Genomic DNA, 25752 nt, shown 5'->3' with positions numbered 1-25752 from the left:
CCTCTTAATAAATAAAGGAGGATACATCCTCTTAATAAATAAAGGAGGATACATCCTCTTAATAAATAAAGGAGCATACATCCTCTTAATAAATAAAGGAGGATACATCCTCTTAATAAATAAAGGAGCATACATCCTCTTAATAAATAAAGGAGCATACATCCTCTTAATCTAAAGGAGCATACATCCTCTTAATAAATAAAGGATCATACATCCTCTTAATAAATAAAGGAGGATACATCCTCTTAATAAATAAAGGAGCATACATCCTCTTAATAAATAAAGGATCATACATCCTCTTAATAAATAAAGGAGATACATCCTCTTAATAAATAAAGGAGGATACATCCTCTTAATAAATAAAGGAGCATACATCCTCTTAATAAATAAAGGAGCATACATCCTCTTAATCTAAAGGAGCATACATCCTCTTAATAAATAAAGGAGCATACATCCTCTTAATAAATAAAGGAGCATACATCCTCTTAATAAATAAAGGAGCATACATCCTCTTAATAAATAAAGGAGATACATCCTCTTAATAAATAAAGGAGCATACATCCTCTTAATAAATAAAGGAGCATACATCCTCTTAATAAATAAAGGAGCATACATCCTCTTAATAAATAAAGGAGATACATCCTCTTAATAAATAAAGGAGGATACATCCTCTTAATAAATAAAGGAGCATACATCCTCTTAATAAATAAAGGATCATACATCCTCTTAATAAATAAAGGAGGATACATCCTCTTAATAAATAAAGGAGCATACATCCTCTTAATAAATAAAGGATCATACATCCTCTTAATAAATAAAGGAGGATACATCCTCTTAATAAATAAAGGAGGATACATCCTCTTAATAAATAAAGGATCATACATCCTCTTAATAAATAAAGGATCATACATCCTCTTAATAAATAAAGGAGGATACATCCTCTTAATAAATAAAGGAGCATACATCCTCTTAATAAATAAAGGATCATACATCCTCTTAATAAATAAAGGAGGATACATCCTCTTAATAAATAAAGGAGGATACATCCTCTTAATAAATAAAGGATCATACATCCTCTTAATAAATAAAGGATCATACATCCTCTTAATAAATAAAGGAGGATACATCCTCTTAATAAATAAAGGAGCATACATCCTCTTAATAAATAAAGGAGCATACATCCTCTTAATAAATAAAGGAGCATACATCCTCTTAATAAATAAAGGAGGATACATCCTCTTAATAAATAAAGGAGGATACATCCTCTTAATAAATAAAGGAGCATACATCCTCTTAATAAATAAAGGAGCATACATCCTCTTAATAAATAAAGGAGATACATCCTCTTAATAAATAAAGGAGCATACATCCTCTTAATAAATAAAGGAGCATACATCCTCTTAATAAATAACATAATCAATTTTTGATATTATATGCATAATGATTAAAATCAAACTATAAATAAACAAAATTTATCCATTAGTATCATCAAATAAAAAGATAAATAAATCAATCGATGTTAGTTTTATATTTCATATTTCTAGGGATTAACTGCTGATAAACATTTACTAAGTAAATGACGTCACGTGATTGTCTTGAAGTCAGATACGTATGTATTATACGTAAATACATTTTATCATGAATATGAGACATGTCATATACAGAATCTTGCCTCTGAGTCGAAATAATATGGTACTGTAAAGTGAACTGATATAATAATTCCAAGCCAAACGTCCATCGACCGTAATCAGTAATACGAAAAGTATAAAGTACAATGTACCATAGTATTATTATACATCTTTACGTTAAATGTAAAACTCAAAATGAAGTCATCTTTTTGTTTGTTTTGCACTCCGACTGTTATCGGTAATACGAAGCTTAATAAGAGGTAGAATGAAAAAACAAAAAACAAAAAACAAACAGACAAAAGTAAATTATTCGGCATGTCACTCTCTCAAAGGCCTGAAAAATATCGTATACTGTAAATAATTTAGATTTTGCGAGAATACTTTATTACCTCTTCGCGAACGCTGATCTAGGACTTAAAATAAGTGAACAATGAGCTATCGGAATAAACGACCCTGTATGACAACATTATCAGTAACCGATATATTGGTCACCATCCTAATGTGTTATTTGTACGATATATTGGTCACCATCCAAATGTGCTATTTGTACGATATATTGGTCACCATCCTAATGTGCCATTTGTACGATATATTGGTCACCATCCAAATGTGCTATTTGTACGATATATTGGTCACCATCCAAATGTGCTATTTGTACGATATATTGGTCACCATCCAAATGTGCTATTTGTACGATATATTGGTCACCATCCAAATGTGCTATTTGTACGATATATTGGTCACCATCCTAATGTGCTATTTGTACGATATATTGGTCACCATTCAAATGTGCTATTTGTACGATATATTGGTCACCACCCAAATGTGCTATTTGTACGATATATTGGTCACCATCCAAATGTGTTATTTGTACGATATATTGGTCACCACCCAAATGTGCTATTTGTACGATATATTGGTCACCATCCTAATGTGCTATTTGTACGATATATTGGTCACCATCCTAATGTGTTATTTGTACGATATATTGGTCACCATCCTAATGTGCTATTTGTATGATATATTGATCACCATCCTAATGTGCTATTTGAACGATATATTGGTCACCATCCTAATGTGCAATTTGTACGATATATTGGTCACCATCCAAATGTGCTATTTGTATGATATATTGGTCACCATCCAAATGTGCTATTTGTACGATACATTGGTCACCATCCTAATGTGCAATTTGTACGATATATTGGTCACCATCCTAATGTGCAATTTGTACGATATATTGGTCACCATCCAAATGTGCTATTTGTACGATACATTGGTCACCATCCTAATGTGTTATTTGTACGATATATTGGTCACCATCCTAATGTGCCATTTGTACGATATATTGATCACCATCCTAATGTGCTATTTGAACGATATATTGGTCACCATCCTAATGTGCAATTTGTACGATATATTGGTCACCATCCAAATGTGCTATTTGTACGATACATTGGTCACCATCCTAATGTGCAATTTGTACGATATATTGGTCACCATCCAAATGTGCTATTTGTACGATATATTGGTCACCATCCAAATGTACTATTTGTATGATATATTGGTCACCGTCCAAATGTGCTATTTGTACGATATATTGGTCATCATCCAAATGTGCTATTTGTACGATATATTGGTCATCATACAAATGTGTTATTTGTACGATATATTGGTCACGATACTAATGTGCTATTTGTACGATATATTGGTCACCATCCTAATGTGTTATTTGTACGTTATATTGGTCACCATCCTAATGTGCTATTTGTACGATATATTTTCACCATCCAAATGTGCTATTTGTACGTTATATTGGTCACCATCCTAATGTGCTATTTGTACGATATATTGGTCACCATCCAAATGTGCTATTTGTATGATATATTGGTCACCATCCAAATGTACTATTTGTATGATATATTGGTCACCGTCCAAATGTGCAATTTGTACGATATATTGGTCTCCATCCAAATGTGCTATTTGTACGATATATTGGTCACCATACAAATGTGTTATTTGTACGATATATTGGTCACCATCCAAATGTGCTATTTGTATGATATATTGGTCACCATCCAAATGTGCTATTTGTATGATATATTGGTCACCATCCAAATGTGCTATTTGTACGATATATTGGTCACCATCCAAATGTGCTATTTGTACGTTATATTGGCCACCATCCAAATGTCCTATTTGTACGATCTAATAATTGTGGAGGATTTGAATTCGCAATTGACTCACCTCGCCTATCAACGAGATAATTAATCCCACTAGAAATATCAATATATAGTACTACAATGTAAATATACAGGTTTGGTATAACCTGTAATGATACATTGTACTTAATACCTCCATAACAGAGTAACTCTCTGTTATAGACTTCCGAATGTACTTACTGTTTCCATAACACAATAACTCTCTGTTTTAGACTTCCGAATGTACTGCTTCCATAATACAATAACTATCTGTTTTAGACTTCCGAATGTACTGCTTCCATAATACAATAACTATCCGTTTTAGACTTCCGAATGTACTGCTTCCATAACACAATAACTCTCTGTTTTAGACTTCCGAATGTACTGCTTCCATAATACAATAACTATCTGTTTTAGGCTTCCGAATGTACTTACTGTTTCCATAACAGAGTAACTCTCTGTTTTAGACTTCCGAATGTACTTACTGTTTCCATAACACAATAACTCTCTGTTTTAGACTTCCGAATGTACTGCTTCCATAATACAATAACTATCTGTTTTAGGCTTCCGAATGTACTTACTATTTCCATAACACAATAACTCTTTGTTTTAGACTTCCGAATGTACTTACTGTTTCCATAACACAATAACTCTCTGTTTTAGACTTCCGAATGTACTTACTGTTTCCATAACACAATAACTCTCTGTTTTTGACTTCCGAATGTACTTACTGTTTCCATAACACAATTACTCTCTGTTTTAGACTTCTGAATGTACTTACTGTTTCCATAACACAATAACTCTCTGTTTTAGACTTCCGAATGTACTTACTGTTTCCATAACACAATAACTCTCTGTTTAAGACTTCCGAATGTACTTACTGTTCCCATAACACAATAATTCTCTGTTTTAGACTTCCGAAGACACCTCTACGAGTAATTTTCTCTTCAGACCCAGACGATCTTTCGGCTAGATCTCCTACACTCTTGTTGACACACAGGAGAGACAAAATCTATAACACAATTTATCTTACATGTATATCAGATGCAATCTTTAAAACTATGATGTCATTATGTAATTCCATATAACACCTTTAATATAATGATAAGGTTATAGCATATTAATTCCTCAAAACAATTATTTCATATACAATCTATCAAACAATGATTGTATGTCAGACACTCTCTGTAAAATAATCATTTTTTCTTCTGAAAATCCATAAAACAAAGGAGTGATGTCATATACATTCTATAAAACTATGTTGTCTCCTATAAAATCGATCACACAATAATTCTAGATCATATTTATTCGATCAACAATAATATTTTGTTTCATCAAATGTACTGAACAAGTATCTACAATGTCTACTACGTTTACAGTTTTATAAACTTACATGTAAAAGGAGCATAATCGACACGAAAAAGAGTCCAGCAATAGAGAATGTCCTGAAATGTTCCTGTAGAACTGGAGCACATGGCTACAATGTAGAGACATTACAAAGTACAGAAAGACAGAGATGTGAGGAGAGAAATGAAATATTTAAGACCCCAATGTTGAGGGACAGAAGATTTATTTTGGTCTCGCAATGTCCCCTAAATGGAAGACAAAGAAGAAAATCACCGATTCTTCTGGGGGCCACTTTTAGTAGCCTTATTCGATCAACATGCAGTGGGTTATATAGCGGGCCTTATTTCAATTTCATATAACTAAAAATATTTGAGATGTCATAAATGTCGTACATCATTACCTCACAAAAATAAAACATGTAACATTATTTTCCTGACATTGAAAAGAAGCGTCCGAGTTAAAAATCGCCTAGCAATAAACTACATTTGTAAATGGCACCCTTGATAACAATGACTCCTTTGATTATAAAGACACCCTTGATAATAATGGTACCCTAGCTGCACACTTGATGCCATGAACTTAATCTCAGTCGCTATGCCCGTTAATTTAAACTACAAACAAATTAATTTAACTTCAATCTCAAGGTCCGTTAAGTATACCTTAATCTCAAGCTCTGTTAATTTTACCTCAATCTCAAGGTCCGTTAAGTTTACCTTATTCTCAAGCTCTGTTAAGTTTACCTCAATCTCAAGCTCCGTCAAATTTACCTTAATATCAAGGTCCGTTAAGTTTACCTCATTATTAAGGTCCGTTAAGTTTACCTCAATCTCAAGCTCCGTTAAGTTTACCTCAATCTCAAGCTCCTTAAGTTTACCTTATTCCCAAGCTCCGTTAAGTTTACCTTATTCTCAAGCTCCGTTAAGTTTACCTTATTCTCAAGCTCCGTTCAGTTTACCTTAATCTCAAACTCCATTCATTTTACCTCAGTTTCAAGCTCCGTTAAATTCACTTCAATCTCATCTGATCAATCTTAACATTACGACAATCTCAAACTCTTTTCATTTCAACTACGGCTCTGTAGAGGCTCAATATTTAGGGTATACTTTTACCTTATTCATAACTTACCCTGTATTGAGAACAGGACGAATAGAGTCTGTCATGGGAAGGTTTATCTGGAAGTAAATAAATGTAGTCTCCTTCTGCTCTTATTCCACAACACCCCAACTGTAAACAGAAACAGGGACAGCATGACGACTCACCAAAGATCATTTTAAATAGTCAGCTTTTTTAGCGTTGAAATCACATAAGCAATACTTACATTTTGGACTAGGTGAACTGCGTAAGTAAAAGAGGGTGAATAGCGTAGTGCTGTGTAAAATAAACTCTCAAGTTCTAGTTCCATGTCATCTCGCACCTACAAAATTAGTGTTTGAATTGTTAATGTCGTTTGTTCGAATCCCATCAATCATCAAATTTCCGTAGTTTTGTTATTCATAAAAGCGTTGATTGATGTAAATGGTATACTTTTTTCCGTTAATGATCATTTTCAAGTGGTACTTATATTGCTTTTTAATGCCAACGAACGTTCGACCAATAATCATATAAACTTTGTATCTGAAATGCATTATTTACCTCCCTGATAAAACGTGCAGTAAATTTCAAATGAAAACATAAGTACATTATATGGTATTTAATGACCATAAGAATGCACCTCGGAACGGTCTCATTACACGTACAGGAGGGGAGGGAGTACGAAGGTTACACAATCATGGAAATGATTTGGTAAACAACATCAGTATCGGGGCCTAGTTGATATAGAGGTGACCTAATGTGTGGCCTGTTACCTTAGTGTTAAACACGCCCCAGAACGTCACCACTGTGGTCGAAACGATTATACCTCCTGTGTTAATGAATGCAGACTGAAACAAGAAATTAGTTCATCATTCAACAACACTCAAAAATAACACATAATGACATCTACAAGCTATAGTAAAATTGCTATGAATTGTTCACGAACTCAAGGAAGACAAATACGTTTGATTTCGTGAGGATATAATATAAACGCTGTTTACTCACTGGTCATGGCTGACCACATTTTCATGTGAGCTCAATAACATGAACGCTGTTTACTCACTGGCCATGGCTGACCACATTTTCATGTGCTCAATAACATGAACGCTGTTTACTCACTGACCATGGCTGACCACATTTTCATGTGCTCAATAACATGAACGCTGTTTACTCACTGACCATGGCTGACCACATTTTCTTGTGAGCTCAATAACATGAACGCTGTTTACTCACTGACCATGGCTGACCACATTTTCATGTGCTCAATAACATGAACGCTGTTTACTCACTGGCCATGGCCGGTCATATGCTTTGTAACCTTTATTACTGTAGTAGAAGTGGGAAAATGCACAGCCAGACCCGGGTTCGAATCCGAGACCTCCGAACACTAGCCGGATGCTCTACCAAGTGTGCTACCTGGTCGCCGATGGTCGACCCGGTCCAGTTCCGCTACACTCTTCTCTCCCTCCGAAGACTTCACAACTCACAACCCAGGTTCAGGTAACCCCTTGTCAAGTATTTGCCTCACTTTAACTAACAATGTTTGGTCACGGCACCAAATGTAGTAGGAGCGGACAAATACAAGGCCATACTGAGGTTCGAACCTTAGACTTCCGAACATTAGCCATATGCTCGATGATCAATCCGGCCCAGTTCCGCTACATATCATAAACGAGGTTTACTCACTGGCCAATGATGGCCATATGTTTCCGTAGCCTATAAAGGGTTATAGATGTTTATTCATTGGCTAAGATCAAATATACATGTATAGTGACCTCAATCAGCCTTGATATGGATGATTACGAGCTTTACATCAAAATCATGTAAAGCGTTATTGTGGTGTCAAAGGTCAAATACATAGTGACCTCAATCAACCTTAACATGAATGGATAAACAGCAAAAAATCCTAAAAATCATGTAGTATGTAATTGCAGTGTCTACGTGCGCCTCATTTCTTCATTAGTTATCATTGTCAGCTTTCATCAGGAAAAAAATTGTGCCAACTATTACCAGGTAATACTTTAATTATTAAATTACTACCATGTGAAACTAAAGTACGTACCACGTAATGTGCCGTTCGTGACGTCACACAGGTGACAGAGACGCCCTGGACAGAGATGAGGATAGAAATGCACCCACACAGCACGAGTAGAGAGGCCAAGCTCTCAAGCAGGTCATCAAAATATACATTGTAGAACCTCAGTCTCGATATCGAAAAGTTCGCTACAGACGAGGGATAGTTTCTTATGTTGTACGCTCCATAGACAAGCATGACCACTCCGACGCCCTGTGATTAAAAGTCATTTCATACTGTGGAAATTCATTTTTGTGTTCTTGATGAGAAATTGCGAAAATATTCCTGTATCAATTGGAAGGCATTTTTCATGATGAAATATGGTATACGTGCTTAAAGTCTAGCTCTTTATAACTGCAATTAGCCCAATCATATGTAAACAAAAGGCTATGGGCGTGAAAAGCGCTGTTTGTATTATTGGTTTGACATCATTATATAAAAATATCAAAGGGAATTAGCTTGGAGGATCATAGCGAAACTACGAATTGCGTTCGGACATTTTAACAACTTCTTACAAAGTATGCATACTTACACCCTGACACAGTGCCAGGCATCGCATAAAGAACGTCAACTTCCCCCTGAAAGTAAATAACACGCATGTCAGCTGCTAAAACACACCATATACAAATAATACAATACTAGACAAGAATTACAATGTCTAACTGTAGATCTATAGATGGAGTAGTACTTAAATAACACTCCACATCAATTAACAACACTCCACATCAATTAACAACACTCCACATCAATTAACAACACTCCACATCAATTTACAATATTCCACATCAATTAACAACACTCCACATCAATTAACAAACAACACTCCACATCAATTAACAATATTCCACATCAATTAACAATATTCCACATCAATTAACAATATTCCACATCAATTAACAAATAACACTCCACATCAATTAACAAATAACACTCCACATCAATTAACAACACTACACATCAATTAACAACACTACACATCAATTAACAACACTCCACATCAATTAACAACACTACACATCAATTAACAACACTACACATCAATTAACAACACTACACATCAATAAACAAATAACACACCACATCAATTAACAACACTCCACATCAATTACCAATATTCCACATCAATTAACAACACTCCACATCAATTAACAAATAACACTCCACATCAATTAACAACACTACACATCAATTAACAACACTACACATCAATTAACAACACTACACATCAATTAACAAATAACACTCCACATCAATTAACAACACTCCACATCAATTAACAACACTCCACATCAATTAACAATATTCCACATCAATTAACAACACTCCACATCAATTAACAATATTCCACATCAATTAACAACACTCCACATCAATTAACAAACAACTCTCCACATCAATTAATAATATTCCACATCAATTAACAACACTCCACATCAATTAACAACGCTCCACATCAATTAACAACACTCCACATCAATTAACAATATTCCACATCAATTAACAATACTCCACATCAATTAATAACACTCCACATCAATTAACAACACTCCACATCAATTAACAATATTCCACATCAATTAACAACACTCCACATCAATAAACAAATAACACTCCACATCAATTAACAACACTCCACATCAATTAACAATATTCCACATCAATTAACAACACTCCACATCAATTAACAATATTCCACATCAATTAACAACACTCCACATCAATTAACAAACAACTCTCCACATCAATTAATAATATTCCACATCAATTAACAACACTCCACATCAATTAACAACGCTCCACATCAATTAACAACACTCCACATCAATTAACAACACTCCACATCAATTAACAATATTCCACATCAATTAACAACACTCCACATCAATTAACAAACAACACTCCACATCAATTAACAATATTCCACATCAATTAACAATATTCCACATCAATTAACAACACTCCACATCAATTAACAACACTCCACATCAATTAACAACACTCCACATCAATTAACAGCACTCCACATCAATTAATAACACTCCACATCAATTAACAACACTTCACATCAATCAGCATCAACGTATATGTTTAAATACTGCTGGTAAACACATTTTACAATGTCAGTCCACAGTCCCAATCAGTTCATACAGACTATTAAGAGTTGTTACAATTATCAAAAAAAGTAGAAATCTTCAATTGACAATTTCCGCAAAATATACATCAAGCTATTGGTACCATCGCAATAACTTAAAACAATTGGAAAACAACGTTTGTATTGGTCATTTCCTACCCATACAAATGTTTGAAATGCGAACAGTGTATTATCAAAGATGCGTGGACAGGTAACGCGAAATTCACGAAAACGAGATTTGATCAAAATTAAGGGAAATAACTCTTACTTTCTCCAAAAGACAACGATAAATGTGAAGATGTCACCGAAGGCGTCCCTAGGTATGTATGCCATTACACCAGTGTTTTCGGATCTCTCCGGCTCTTCTTTTAGTCTCCACTTCCTGAATTCGTAGTCTGTGATAACCAAGTTTAGTACCTACGGATATCAACACGATAGTGATAGAATGTATACCGAGACAACCCCTGATCAACACACAGCAATTATATACCGAGACAGTCCCTGATCAACACACATCAATTATATACCGAGACAACCCCTGATCAACACACATCAGTTCTATATCGAGACAGCCCCTGATCAACACACATCAATTATATACCGAGACAGCCCCTGATCAACACACATCAATTATATACCGAGACAACCCCTGATCAACACACAATTATTTTCCGAGACAGTCTTTGATCAACACACATCATTTATATACAGAGACAACCCTTGATCAACACACGGCAGTTCTATACCGAGACGACCCCTGATCAACACACATCAATTATATACCGAGACAACCCCTGATCAACACACAGCCCCTGATCAACACACAGTAGTTCTATACCGAGACAACCCTTTATAAACAACAAACACACAACAGATATTTTCCGAGACAACCCCGAATAGAAAGACAACTTATTCGAGACAAACCGTTAAACAGGAAGTAGTTCTATTCTCAGATTAGTAGGCAGTTCTGTTCTGAGACAACCCCTGATACCGAGTCCATACCGAGGCTATTCCTGATATACAGACAGAGGTTCTATCAATTGAACAAAAAAAATGGTCCTTTACCGAGAGATACCCCGATAGAATAATGAATGAATAACTGTAAGTTAATGACATGTTACTGATGTCATCCATCATTTACTTACCTCTAGTATTAACATACTGATGATAAAAGATAACATTGTACTTAAAAAGTCCCGGAACGAGCTCGACCAAACGTCCCAGCACCCCTTCACAAAAGAAATAAAATAAGAATGAGAAGGTGACAGCGTTTCACTTGGCACAACAGAATGTGGTATTAAATTGAATAGAAAGTGACATTTTTCATATATATACAAAACAGCTGAATTGATTAGAATTTTCTGTTCCCAGTTTCCATTTAATTATAGCAGTAGAAGCCATGGCCATCACATGCCGATTCATATATATAAACATTAAAACATATTTCGTAATGAATAAATCCAATGATTTTACCAAATTTATTGTGTCTGACTTCTATAAGATAAATATATTTGCAATAAGTCATTAGAAAAATGAATTTTAATAAAACTCTTACAATACGAATACAAAACAGTAAGATTTGATACCAGGTACTACTAACATTTCTACCCTCGGTAATAGCTATTTCTGGTTTCCTCTAACATTAATTACATTGTTTCTAATTATAGTCACTATACTTACTGGTAGTTTAACGCCATAGATCAAGAAGTTTCCACAAGGATCTTCACCAGAATACCCACAGCAGGTTAACTGGAACACAAACCACGTGGTCAATTAACATTCATGAAAAATGAAAAATGTATAGCTGTTATATTCGCATTTCCACAAAACTCTGCGAGCTCTAAAAACCAGTGAAATATTTAGCACAAAAACGATTTTTAGAGAAGTGTCATAGTACCGTACTTGGGGGACATATAACTCAACAACATTAACGAAATCTAATTCTCTTCCGATAAAACAAAGCAATATTTCGAAATAACGAAAAAAAAATGATTGTGCTGCATGTCAGACAAGGGGCTCCGTAGGATACACTATGTAAGTGATTTACATTGACAGAAATCTTACCTTTCCTCTGAACTCGGTCGCCACGGAATCACCGATGTTTAGTTTGGTGTTAAATGCATCATCTATTCCATAATGAAACTGGTGAAAAAAAACAACCAATAAAATCAACAGAGTATTAGCTCAGTGATAGGTCAGGGTTTTATACCAACCCTTGTCATGACATATTCCAGGGATGCGGATAGTGAACGTAAACCTTGGGGTACCCGTTTTATTACATCCATATAGAACACATCATGGATCAAACTGCAAACAATTTTTGATATACATACATTACATTCGAGTCGATCTCCCCTCGATCGTTTCATAAGTGGAACATTTCATCTTTCCAGGGAAATATAAAGAAGACAATAAAAAGAACGACCAGCAGAATCAAAGAGACGTCAAAGAAGATAAACTGACGATAGCCAATAACAACAATCGACGAGAGAACAATATTAGAAGGATGTCAATGTAACGATTGGGAAGTTAATATTATATAATTTTACTGTGGTAACCACTAAAGTAGTGACATTCAGTATCTGAGGCGGCGGAAAATATTTATGTTGTTAACAGGACATGATAACACAACTAACAAATAGAAGTTTCTGTTAACCTAGGGTATCACCTGTGTATTGGCTCAGACCGTTAATGTAAAATACATCAATTCACTCTAAAACCATGATATATAATATACACGTATACACGCCGAGGGGGATCATTTTTACAACATTACGATATTTTTTGTTGTTTATACCTACTATATTTGTGTAACTGTTCCATGTTCTATGTCTATATGCGATCGTATGTAATTTACCTGTGTCTTGATAAAGGGGCAAATTGCCTTGAAAATTCGACAATTTACTTGTCTGTACTGTCGTTATTACTACTTGACATATATATAGGCCTATCTATTTCTAGTAATACGCATCCAACATTTGTTTGTTAGGATCCAGTACCTATATTGGTCTATACCGTCGTTATTACTTACTAGACTCTATATATATATATAGTATCTTGTATTTATCACTTCCATAGGAATAACTCACATGCTTCGCTATGTATTTGGTTTGTTTAATTTTGTTCTGGTAACAGCCAGGGTCATTTGAGGGCGTGTAAGGTTTTGGAGGTGGAGGAAAGCCGGAGAACCCGGAGAAAAACCACCGACCTACGGTAAGTGCTTGGCAAATGCCCCACGTAGGTTTCGAACTCGCAACCTGGAGGTGGAGGGCTGGTGAGAAAGTGTCGGAACACCTTGACTACTCGGAATTTGCGGCCCCTACTTGCATCATAAACATGTAAACATTTATGTTATAACAAATGGGAAACATGTTACATCAACTGTGCTTATCACGTTTGATAGTCCAGATGGAAGCGCGTGAGTGGTCTTACGGTGGGGAGGGGGACACACCCTGAGTGACCGGAGAAAGCCCACGTACGTGTGGTCAGATAGATGACCACACACCTTCCACGTCCGGTCGAGTTTAAAATTTAGATTAATATTCCACATAGAAATAATTCTCAGTTAGTTCAGGCTTAAAACTAACTAAAATTTAGATTAATATTCCACATAGAAATAATTCTCAGTTAGTTCAGGCTTAAAACTAACTAAAATTTAGATTAATATTCCAAGCGAATTTTATTAAGCATATGAAAAAATGTAATTGCTGCAATTAAATATATACCAATATTATGTATTGCTACATGTATGCATATGTATGGAAGAAAATAAAAAATTTCCAAAAGAAAAAAAAAAGTTATTTTTCAAAAGTTACAAAAGAAATGAGCTTTAGCGAGTGTCTTTTGTAACTTTTAAAAAATAACTTACTCATGTGAAATAAATTCTATATATAAAAAAAAAATCTACGTAGGAACAATTCTAAGTTAGAACAGGATTGCAACCATATCAAATAAGCGTCAAAACATACATGGAAAATAATTCTAAATTAGATCATAAATATATTGTTTCAACCTTAACGTCGAGGATTGATTGGATGACTATTTATACAACATGGTGTAAACTAGCATGACAGAGAGAGTCATAAAGGATTTGATTGGGTGACTGTTTATACTTACGTCACGGCTAGTCCCAGCCAATAACACGATGTAAACCAGCATAACAGGGATCGTGATTAAGGACATGCCGATATGCTGGAGTTAAAGATTTATTATATACCATTTAGTATAGTGTTTTTATCGATTAATAATTGCATTGACCAGTATTTCATCTACCTCATCCTGATATCGTTAAATGGTCCTTAGACGTAAGTTTATTTAATATTCATGAAATAGAATATATAAAGTAATTAATTACTCTGAAACATAGAGTGACAAGGAAAGAGAGGTTTCTAATGAAGCCGCTGTCTTCATAATAAAAGACAAACAATGCATTATAGATTATGCTATAAATATCGTCACTTTCATTCATATGCATTTGTTATCATACAATAAACAATTTCAAAGTTATAGCTATCGTCAAAGTTATCAATATGCATTAATTTAGATACATTAAATATGATCAAATGTATGCATATGTATTAATTATTATACTATAAATATCGCCATTGATATGCATATGTCTTGATTGCGATACAATAATATCAAAAAAGTTTTGAACATGTGTTGATTGTCATACTATAAATATCGTCAAAGACATGAATATTTATTAATTGCGATACTACAAATATCGTCAAGTTATGAATATGTTTTAATGTACGTAATTATCAATGTCGTTATTATAATTTGTAAATGCTTCATACTTACCGCATAAACAATCCGTCTGCTTGTAAACAATACTCCTGCTAATCCCATCACATTGTTAAACACTTGTAAAGGCATCATTGCGCATGCGCAGGAATATGTAATAACGATCAACATGTTACCAAGTGGGATTTTTCCGAACACGTAGAGAGAATCAACGAAGTTTGTGTGGACGGTCTGAAGAGCAGCGTCCGTGTTCAGCAGTGCCAATGCGTATACGGCACATCCTAACGAGATCAGCTGAAACAGAGATCTTAAGGATGTATGCCAGCTACTATAATAGACAGATTGAATGGAAAAATATGTTGTATTTTATTCACTACGGCATAGAACATCAAGGTTATATGCTACCTTTTCGTGACATAGAATTTTAGGGCTGTATGCTTCTATTTCATGACATGGAAGTTTAAGCCCAAAGCTATCTTTTGTCACATAGACACCCTTTTAATGACATGGGAACTTAAGGCTGTATGCTACATTTTTATGACATAGAACTTAAGGCTCCATGCTATCTTTTCGTGACATGGAAACTTAGGATGTATGCTACATTTTCGTGACATCGACCACTGCATACTAACTTTTAGTGACATGAAAACTTAAGGCTGTATGTTACCTTTTCGTGATATAGAAAATGTTTGCTATCTGATTGTGACATACAGAGACTATTCTATGCGTTAAATGCGGAATTGGAGACTCCCAGTCCTTACTAAGCAGCTGATTATCGCTATCGTGTATAGCTCTAAGTTAGGCTAACTGAAATCAAGTAACCTTATAACGTAATTGGGATATGTAGATCGAAGGTACCACTTAATCATGTAATCGGCACGTCGAAGCACTTTACAATGTCATGTTTACCACATATATTTGCATTTCTTCTTGAATACATGTTAATTTGCCCATAGTTCGTTTGAATTGCGTGCTAGCTTCGGTACTCTTAAACTTTACAATCTTTACAATCTATGTTACTATGTCACTATAATTTCCTAACCGGTCTGGCTGTCAAATATTTAATACTCAAATGACAGATTGAAATAGTGTTATACAGACTCCAATATGTCATACACTTACTCTAATACGTCACACACTAACCCTAATACGTCACACACTTACTGTGATACGTCACACACTTACTCTAATACGTCACACATTCACTCCAATACGTCATGCACTTACTCTAATACGTCACACACTAACCCTAATACGTCACATATTACTCTAATACGTCACACACTAACCCTAATACGTCACACACTAACCCTAATACGTCACACACTAACCCTAATACGTCACACACTAACCCTAATACGTTACATATTTACTCTTATACGTCACATACTCACTCTAAACAACAGCACAGATGCAAGAAGAATGTTGACTCCAATTGGCATGAACCCACGCTTAACCTTTGGGTCACAAACAAAAGGTAGGCAGGCCATTTTTTTTGAGTGTTGAGTAATATCCTGAGATACTAGAGAGTCTTTAATTCCGTGTTGATCTGAAATGGGGAAAAAAGTTGAAAAATTACAATAAACACAATCTATATTGCTTCTATCATATTTTATCATTAGTCATATGAAAAAATGCTAATATTTAAACGTTACCTTAGTTCTGATCTACAAACACAATCAGATAGATATACGTGAAGGTCATTGTTAAGTTTAACGGGACAACAACATCCTCTAAGGCTCATGGTGATGTTAGGGACATCATACAACTGTTCGTCCTCCTAGGACTCGTCGGTGATGTTAGGGACATCATACAACTGTTCGTCCTCCTAGGACTCATCGGTGATGTTAGGGGCATTAAAGAACTGTGCTCGTCCTTCAACGATTCATCTGTGATGTTAGGGACATAATGAAACTGCCTCGTCCTTCCAGGACTCATCTGTGATGTTAGGGACATCATACAATTGTCTCGTCCTTCTAGGACTCGTCGGAGATGTTAGGGACATAACGAAACTGTCTCGTCCTTCCAGGACTCATCGGTGATGTTAGGGACATCATACAACTGTCTCGTCCTTCCAGGACTCATCGGTGATGTTAGGGACATCATACAACTGTCTCGTCCTTCTAGGACTCGTCGGTGATGTTAGGGACATCATACAACTGTCTCGTCCTTCTAGGACTCGTCGGTGATGTTAGGGACATCATACAACTGTCTCGTACTTCTAGGACTCATCGGTGATGTTAGGGACATCATACAACTGTCTCGTCCTTCTAGGACTCGTCGGTGATGTTAGGGACATCATGCAACTGTCTCGTCTCCTTGGATTACATATCAGAAGCTGGATGCATTTCTTGTACCAGAGGATTACCATGATATACCTCCAGGACTAGGAATTATACCTAACTTATAATCACGGCATGGATCTATTGTTGTTTGATATGATATCTTGTCTAAATATCAGTCTGATCCCAGGTGAATAGAAAGTTCTGTGTTACTGTATCACGTATTGGTATCTGTATTTGTTCATTAAGTTACGTGAAGATATATTGAGGTCTTTGAATACTTGTACAAATATTTATATACGTATATGTGATTATGAAGTTAGTGGATGATGTATTGAGGTGTATTAATACTTGCAAGTGGATGATGTATTGAGGTGTATTAATACTTACACAAATATTTATATACGTATATGTGATTATGAAGTTAGTGGATGATGTATTGAGGTGTATTAATACTTGTACAAATATTTATATACGTATATGTGATTATGAAGTTAGTGGATGATGTATTGAGGTGTATTAATATTTGTACAAATATTTATATACGTATATGTGATTATGAAGTTAGTTGATGATGTATTGAGGTGTATTAATACTTGTACACATATTTATATACGTATATGAGATTATGAAGTTAGTTGATGATGTATTGAGGTGTATTAATACTTGTACACATATTTATATACGTATATGAGATTATGAAGTTAGTTGATGATGTATTGAGGTGTATTAATACTTGTACACATATTTATATACGTATATGTGATTATGAAGTTAGTTGATGTATTGAGGTGTATTAATACTTGTACAAATATGATACATAGCGGCATTGTTTGTCATAAAGTAAATCTAAACTGAGATTACATGAGGTACAGCCCCAGGTAAATCAAAGTACCTCTGTCCAACCTAACCGTAAGGAGTGCTATTGTTTACAATTGTTTTACACAACAATACACATGGTAAAAACAAACAATCGTTAAGTTTGATCTAAATGTTGAGTAATACATCTAATTTAAAGGTATGTAGTACTGGTTTGTTTTTTGGTTTGTTTTTGTTCAACGTCCTATTACCAGCCAGGGTAATTTAAGGACATGTCAGGTATTGGAGGTGGAGGAAAGCCGGAGTACCCGGAGAAAAACCACCGGCCTAAGGTCAGTACCTGGCAACTGCCCCACGTAGGTTTCGAACTCGCAACCCAGAGGTGGAGGGCTAGTGATAAAGTATCGGCACACCTTAACCACTCGGCCACCGCCGCCCCGTATGTAGTACACGTCTAGACCTCAATGCATCATGTTTCGTTAGTCAAATGTAATAATTATTGAAAATAAAATATATTTTATTTATTTTCTATCAGCTTAAAAAACTAAATAATAAATCTATAATACTATTTTATCTCTGCCAGTATATACAGGAATTTGTCACTCTCTACCAGTCTTCACGATCAGTTATGCGATCCAAACTATCTTACTGTGACTATCGTAACCGGTTCATTGGACAGGTAGAGGCCACTTTGTGGAACAGCATGTCATGAGTTACCAGAAAGTTGGCAAACCGGACCAAATTCAGGAAGATGGTTAAAACTCACTTGTTTACTTCTGCTTGTCAGACTCGCAGACGTCCTGAACACATAATTATATCAGTGATCGAGTCTGCATGTTATATATGTTACATTGTGTAACTCTTGAAATAACATGTATTTTTATGTAAAGTGTAAAGAGTGATTTTACTGATTAGATCGTGTGCTATGTTAATGATGTATATTATCATTAACCACATTTCAACAAAAGCGGTTTGACAACGTTAATTAAGTCTATGTTTCACCAAGCTTGATCCAAATGAGTTATATGATACAATAACGTACTCCGTATCTATGATGACAACTAATTCGACTTAACACAGTGTAACAGATACAACAGTTTAAGATAATGTTATATAATATAATATATACTACAGTTTATACAATGTTATATAATATAATATATACTACAGTTTATACAATGTTATATAATATAATATATACTACAGTTTATACAATGTTATATAATATAATAGATACTACAGTTTATACAATGTTATATAATATAATATATACTACAGTTTATACAATGTTATATAATATAATATATACTACAGTTTATACAATGTTATATAATATAATAGATACTACAGTTTATACAATGTTATATAATATAATAGATACTACAGTTTATACAATGTTATATAATATAATATATACTACAGTTTATACAATGTTATATAATATAATATATACTACAGTTTATACAATGTTATATAATATAATAGATACTACATTTTATACAATGTTATATAATATAATACATACTACAGTTTAATACAATGTAATACATACTACAGTTTAATACAATGTAATAGATACTACAGTTAAATACAATGTAATAGATACTACAGTTTGATACAATTTTATATAATGTTATAAATACTATAGTTTGATACAATGTTATATAAAATAATAGATACTGCAGATTAATACAATATTATATAATGTTATGAATACTACAATTTAATACAATATTATATAATGTTATGAATACTACAATTTAATACAATATTATATAATGTTATAAATACTACAGTTTAATACATAGAGCATATTGAATCGTTTCCCGTTTAATATAACATATATTTCACGAGTATGACAGAATGTAAATATTTTCACAATTGCGAAGCACGAGTGAAAAATATCGAAATATTCTGTCATACAAGTGTTATATTTGAAGGGAAACCATTCTATTTTCTTTTTATTGCATTTCATAAACTTAAGAACAAAATTTAAAACATAGAAAAATTAATAGCGTCAACAAGTGCGGGAATCAGTAATGACGTCATTTCTTTGTGACGTTACTCCACGTCAACTTGACGGCGCCATTTTGAAAGGAGTGATCAACGCAATTTAAGCGTTTTCTGCTGTTATAGGAGAATCTGTGCATGAATAGCTAACGTCAAGTGAGTATTTTGTCAAAAACTAGTCTGAAAATTTCAGAAATACAGCAAAATAACCAATTTATCTATCTCCGCTTCGGTTGGAAAAATCGGCAAGTTTCAACGAGGTGAATACAAAGGTCCGCTCTGATTGGTCAAAAACGGAAAACTTATATTTTCACTGCAAAACTTATATTTTCACTGCTCATCGCTGCAGTGAAAATATAAGTTTTATTAGTTTGATAAATTTCTATATTTCACTGGCAAAAATGCAATACAATATCATATAATGTTATACATACTATAGTTTGATACAATATCATATTATGTTATAAATACAATAGTTTGATACAATATCATATTATGTTATAAATACAATAGTTTGATACAATACCATATTATGTTATAAATACAATAGTTTGATACAATATCATATTATGTTATAAATACTATAGTTTGATACAATATCATATTATGTTATAAATACTATAGTTTGATACAATATCATATAATGTAATAAATACTACAGTTTGACACAATATCATATAATGTTATAAATACTACAGTTTATAATCAGAATCATTTGAGTGATTGGGCGCGTGTGGTTGTTCCACGCTGGTCAGCATTTTGACTGTCGATTGTGCTGATTAACAGTCGAAGATCCCTAATCTATATTGAACTAGAGTGGTGTCTTTCTACTCAGCCAACATATCCTATTTTAACAATGGGCACACAGGTATTGTCTGTTTTGGGAAAGACAGGAATATATTTTAAAATATCAAACTACATGTAATACATGTACAATGATATACATTGTAATACTGCACCACAATACAATAAAATAAAATAAACTGTAGTATCTATTATATTATATAACATTGTATAAACTGTAGTATCTATTATATTATATAACATTGTATAAACTGTACTACAGTTTATACAATGTTATATAATATAATAGATACTACAGTTTATACAATGTTATATAATATAATAGATACTACAGTTTATACAATGTTATATAATATAATAGATACTACAGTTTATACAATGTTATATAATATAATATATACTACAGTTTATACAATGTTATATAATATAATAGATACTACAGTTTATACAATGTTATATAATATAATAGATACTACAGTTTATACAATGTTATATAATATAATATATACTACAGTTTATACAATGTTATATAATATAATATATACTACAGTTTATACAATGTTATATAATATAATAGATACTACATTTTATACAATGTTATATAATATAATATATACTACAGTTTAATACAATGTAATACATACTACAGTTTAATACAATGTAATAGATACTACAGTTAAATACAATGTAATAGATACTACAGTTTGATACAATTTTATATAATGTTATAAATACTATAGTTTGATACAATGTTATATAAAATAATAGATACTGCAGATTAATACAATATTATATAATGTTATGAATACTACAATTTAATACAATATTATATAATGTTATGAATACTACAATTTAATACAATATTATATAATGTTATAAATACTACAGTTTAATACATAGAGCATATTGAATCGTTTCCCGTTTAATATAACATATATTTCACGAGTATGACAGAATGTAGATATTTTCACAATTGCGAAGCACGAGTGAAAAATATCGAAATATTCTGTCATACAAGTGTTATATTTGAAGGGAAACCATTCTATTTTCTTTTTATTGCATTTCATAAACTTAAAAACAAAATTTAAAACATAGAAAAATTAATAGCGTCAACAAGTGTGGGAATCAGTAATGACGTCATTTCTTTGTGACGTTACTCCACGTCAACTTGACGGCGCCATTTTGAAAGGAGTGATCAACGCAATTTAAGCGTTTTCTGCTGTTATAGGAGAATCTGTGCATGAATAGCTAACGTCAAGTGAGTATTTTGTCAAAAACTAGTCTGAAAATTTCAGAAATACAGCAAAATAACCAATTTATCTATCTCCGCTTCGGTTGGAAAAATCGGCAAGTTTCAACGAGGTGAATACAAAGGTCCGCTCTGATTGGTCAAAAACGGAAAACTTATATTTTCACTGCAAAACTTATATTTTCACTGCTCATCGCTGCAGTGAAAATATAAGTTTTATTAGTTTGATAAATTTCTATATTTCACTGGCAAAAATGCAATACAATATCATATAATGTTATAAATACTTTAGTTTGATACAATATCATATAATGTTATACATACTATAGTTTGATACAATATCATATTATGTTATAAATACTATAGTTTGATACAATATCATATTATGTTATAAATACAATAGTTTGATACAATATCATATTATGTTATAAATACTATAGTTTGATACAATATCATATAATGTTATAAATACTACAGTTTGACACAATATCATATAATGTTATAAATACTACAGTTTATAATCAGAATCATTTGAGTGATTGGGCGCGTGTGGTTGTTCCACGCTGGTCAGCATTTTGACTGTCGATTGTGCTGATTAACAGTCGAAGATCCCTAATCTATATTGAACTAGAGTGGTGTCTTTCTACTCAGCCAACATATCCTATTTTAACAATGGGCACACAGGTATAGTCTGTTTTGGGAAAGACAGGAATAGATTTTAAAATATCAAACTACAATGTAATACATGTACAATGATATACATTGTAACACTGCACCACAATACAATAAAATAAAAATAACAATCTACGTAATACAGTATATGACGTATGCTATGATAAAATACATTATTTACTACATGCATCTTACATGTAACAAAATCACCACACACACGACCCTTGATACATAAAGAACAATAGAGTTTCATACAGATATAATAAATTTGTACAAACATGTTATCATTCGTGTTACATACGAACAGGTTCACAATAAAATCCGATATATAGTATAGTACAGATTCATAAAACTTACCTTATATTTGAAACGATCTGCTATATATGATTTTACCACCGCCATAGTTCATTTTTACTCAATAGTCCATTAAGACATGACAACGGTACATGTAAATAGTATATGTACCACTGACAGGGATACCGACTAGACGGGTGTAACCGCAGTCCCAGCCATGTCGGGCATTACACCAACAACTACACAAATCCTTATCTAGCTAAAGGATACACGCGTGAATCGTATATTTAAATATGAATTTAGTAACAGACGTAAACTTGTAAACTTTACAAATGTAAACTTTGTTTATTTTACAGTGATCGCGAAACAAGTTAAATCAACTTATACTAATCACTTTTGTTACCCCGGATGTGGGAGGAAACAGGAGTGCCCGGATGTGGGAGGAAACAGGAGGCCCGGATGTTGCAGGAAACAGGGGTGCCCGGATGTGGGAGGAAACAGGAGGCCCGGATGTGGGAGGAAACAGGGGTGCCCGGAGAAAATCAAGATGGTTTGGCAGGCCCAGGATATAAATTTTTGGAATTGAAAAAAAAAATCTTTATTTTTTCTATACAACAGTTCCGTCATTTACTGGAGGAGGGGGTGGGGGGTGGGGGGCATGATATTGAAAATATAGAAGGCGAGGGGGAGGCGAGAGTGACGTTGGGGTAAGGGTATTGGGGATGAGGTTGTCGTCTGGGGTGACGGTGGGGATGAGGTTATCGTGTGGGGTGACGGTGGGGTGAGGGTATTGTGGGGTGGCGTTGGGATGAGGGTATTGTGGGTGGGGATGAGGCTGTCGTGTAGGGTGGGATTCGAGGGGTTGGGAGCTGCATTAACTCTATAAACTGTACATGTATGAGATGAGGATTGATTACGACATTACAATTTAACACACAATTTCCAGGCCCCTACCGAACTTTCTTGGTGATTTAAACCTTCGTCTATATCTAATCGTAGTGCCTCTCAGGGATGTGTAGGCTATGTTGGATGTGTCCGTGTCCCTTGTTGTGGATATTTTGTCACTGTTACGTGAATACAATTATACTTCCTTGTTCACAAGAACGCGATCAGGGTATTCACTGAGCCATTACTCCATTTAAATAGTTCAATACGCTGTCCTTTACACAAGTACAAAACATCGGCTGACGCTCAGACTTAAACCAAGGTCATCACACATGTATATATAGTTACGCTGTACATGCTTATAATTAATGCTGTCATGTAAAGAAATCACCTAAAAACGACCGAGAGATTTATATAAGTATTGCTAAATGTTCCAGCTCTTGGCCCTTGCGTGACAATTTCTTATGTGCATGTATATAATACTATACAACTCGAGTCAATCGCCATTAACTTAAATCACCTCCGTCTTATTAGACCAGTTTGGTGATTTTAGATAATTTTATTAATTGAGCTAGACAATTCTGTATAACTATTTATATTTCAACATATGTTACTGAGGCCATCTTTGAAAATATCTTCGTTTGCTGTAACCCGACCAGGGGGTTTTACATATGGGAAGGTAGGGCTGAATTTTTTAATCAGTTCTGAAAACAGATTTTCAACCTTTGATAAGAAAACAAACCAGAATATGGAAATCTTTTTTTTTTATTTTGTGTTCTTAAACAAAAGAAACACAGACCAACATTAACCTTATTTGGGTTTGGGAGACGTAGTTTCAAAAATGCACAGCAACATCCGGACATAAATATCCGGAACGGTCAAATCGTTAAAAAGCAATGTTTTATTTTTCACAATAACATTTTTTGAATCGGCGCAACTATAATTTTATTTTGGCCTGATCGAACAATGATTTCGAACATTCTACTGATGCCTTTATCAAAACCCCCCTCGTCAAGTCCCTCCCATCTAGTAAGAGTATTTGATTCTACGTTACTTTGGACTTGAGAAGAAGTCTTTTTTTTATTTGAAATTTCAGTTAATTTGACCCTTTTCGGCCCCGCCCATAAGCCCCTGGGGGTCAGTCAGTGCCAATATACATGTACTTTACATCAGACATCACATACTGATAATTGTAACCATGTTTGTATTATTTCCAATGGCAATTGGAACAAATAATGCTGAAAAATGTGATTTCCCTATATAACCTATAAACTTTACCCCCTCCCCAGGGGGAAATATGAGACCCCAGGGCCATGAAATTAAAATTTTGGTTCAGCGCCTTTTTATCTGTCAGAGTATTCGGTTGTAGGGGATTTTTGAGATTTTAGTCACATGGTCCTTTTTTGGACCTGCACCTCAGGCCAGTGTGTGTGTTGTGTGTAGGGAGCGATATAATTCACGACTTTTGTTGACTTTTGCCCACGAAGACTTCTTGCCAAATATTATTAAAGTTGGCTCTGCGAATTTGGAGTAAAAGTT

General features: G+C 33.9%; 2 protein-coding genes across 2 annotated transcripts in view; both read right to left on the bottom strand.

Moving 5' to 3' along the window:
- Nucleotides 1–11675, bottom strand: part of LOC117341306 — a 31985-nt gene extending 20310 nt beyond the window's left edge. The window contains exons 1-9 of the mRNA XM_033903160.1: nucleotides 11598–11675; nucleotides 10721–10869; nucleotides 8854–8899; nucleotides 8310–8534; nucleotides 7021–7095; nucleotides 6495–6590; nucleotides 6302–6400; nucleotides 5223–5306; nucleotides 4711–4841 (exon numbers count right to left, since the gene is read on the bottom strand). Coding sequence (XP_033759051.1) covers nucleotides 4711–4841; nucleotides 5223–5306; nucleotides 6302–6400; nucleotides 6495–6590; nucleotides 7021–7095; nucleotides 8310–8534; nucleotides 8854–8899; nucleotides 10721–10869; nucleotides 11598–11633 — 941 coding nt within the window. The 5' untranslated portion in view covers nucleotides 11634–11675. The remainder of the gene's footprint in view (nucleotides 1–4710; nucleotides 4842–5222; nucleotides 5307–6301; nucleotides 6401–6494; nucleotides 6591–7020; nucleotides 7096–8309; nucleotides 8535–8853; nucleotides 8900–10720; nucleotides 10870–11597) is intronic.
- A 397-nt stretch (nucleotides 11676–12072) lies between these two features.
- Nucleotides 12073–16688, bottom strand: LOC117340382. The gene is made up of 5 exons (XM_033902144.1): nucleotides 16593–16688; nucleotides 15256–15492; nucleotides 14569–14643; nucleotides 12517–12594; nucleotides 12073–12201 (listed from the first exon to the last, which is right to left on the bottom strand). Exons 1-5 carry the CDS (start codon nucleotides 16686–16688, stop codon nucleotides 12073–12075), a joined length of 615 nt encoding a protein of 204 aa, XP_033758035.1.
- Between the last annotated feature and the right edge of the window lie 9064 nt (nucleotides 16689–25752).

Source organism: Pecten maximus, chromosome 13 (assembly GCF_902652985.1).
Source record: "Pecten maximus chromosome 13, xPecMax1.1, whole genome shotgun sequence".
Classification (NCBI taxonomy): Eukaryota; Metazoa; Mollusca; class Bivalvia; order Pectinida; family Pectinidae; genus Pecten; species Pecten maximus.
The sequence above is the reverse complement of the archived record's forward strand: the minus strand, read 5'-3'. Positions and strand labels throughout refer to the sequence as shown.

Coding starts and splice junctions, on each gene's coding strand:
- LOC117340382 (XM_033902144.1), bottom strand. CDS start 16,688: ATGGCCTGCCTACCTTTTGTTTGTGACCCAAAGGTTAAGCGTGGGTTC. Junction 15,493..16,592: donor CATCTGTGCTGTTGTTTAGA/GTGAGTATGTGA, acceptor TCTCTGTTTCAG/CTGATCTCGTTAGGATGTGC. Junction 12,595..14,568: donor TGGCTGGGACTAGCCGTGAC/GTAAGTATAAAC, acceptor TTTTTTCACCAG/TTTCATTATGGAATAGATGA.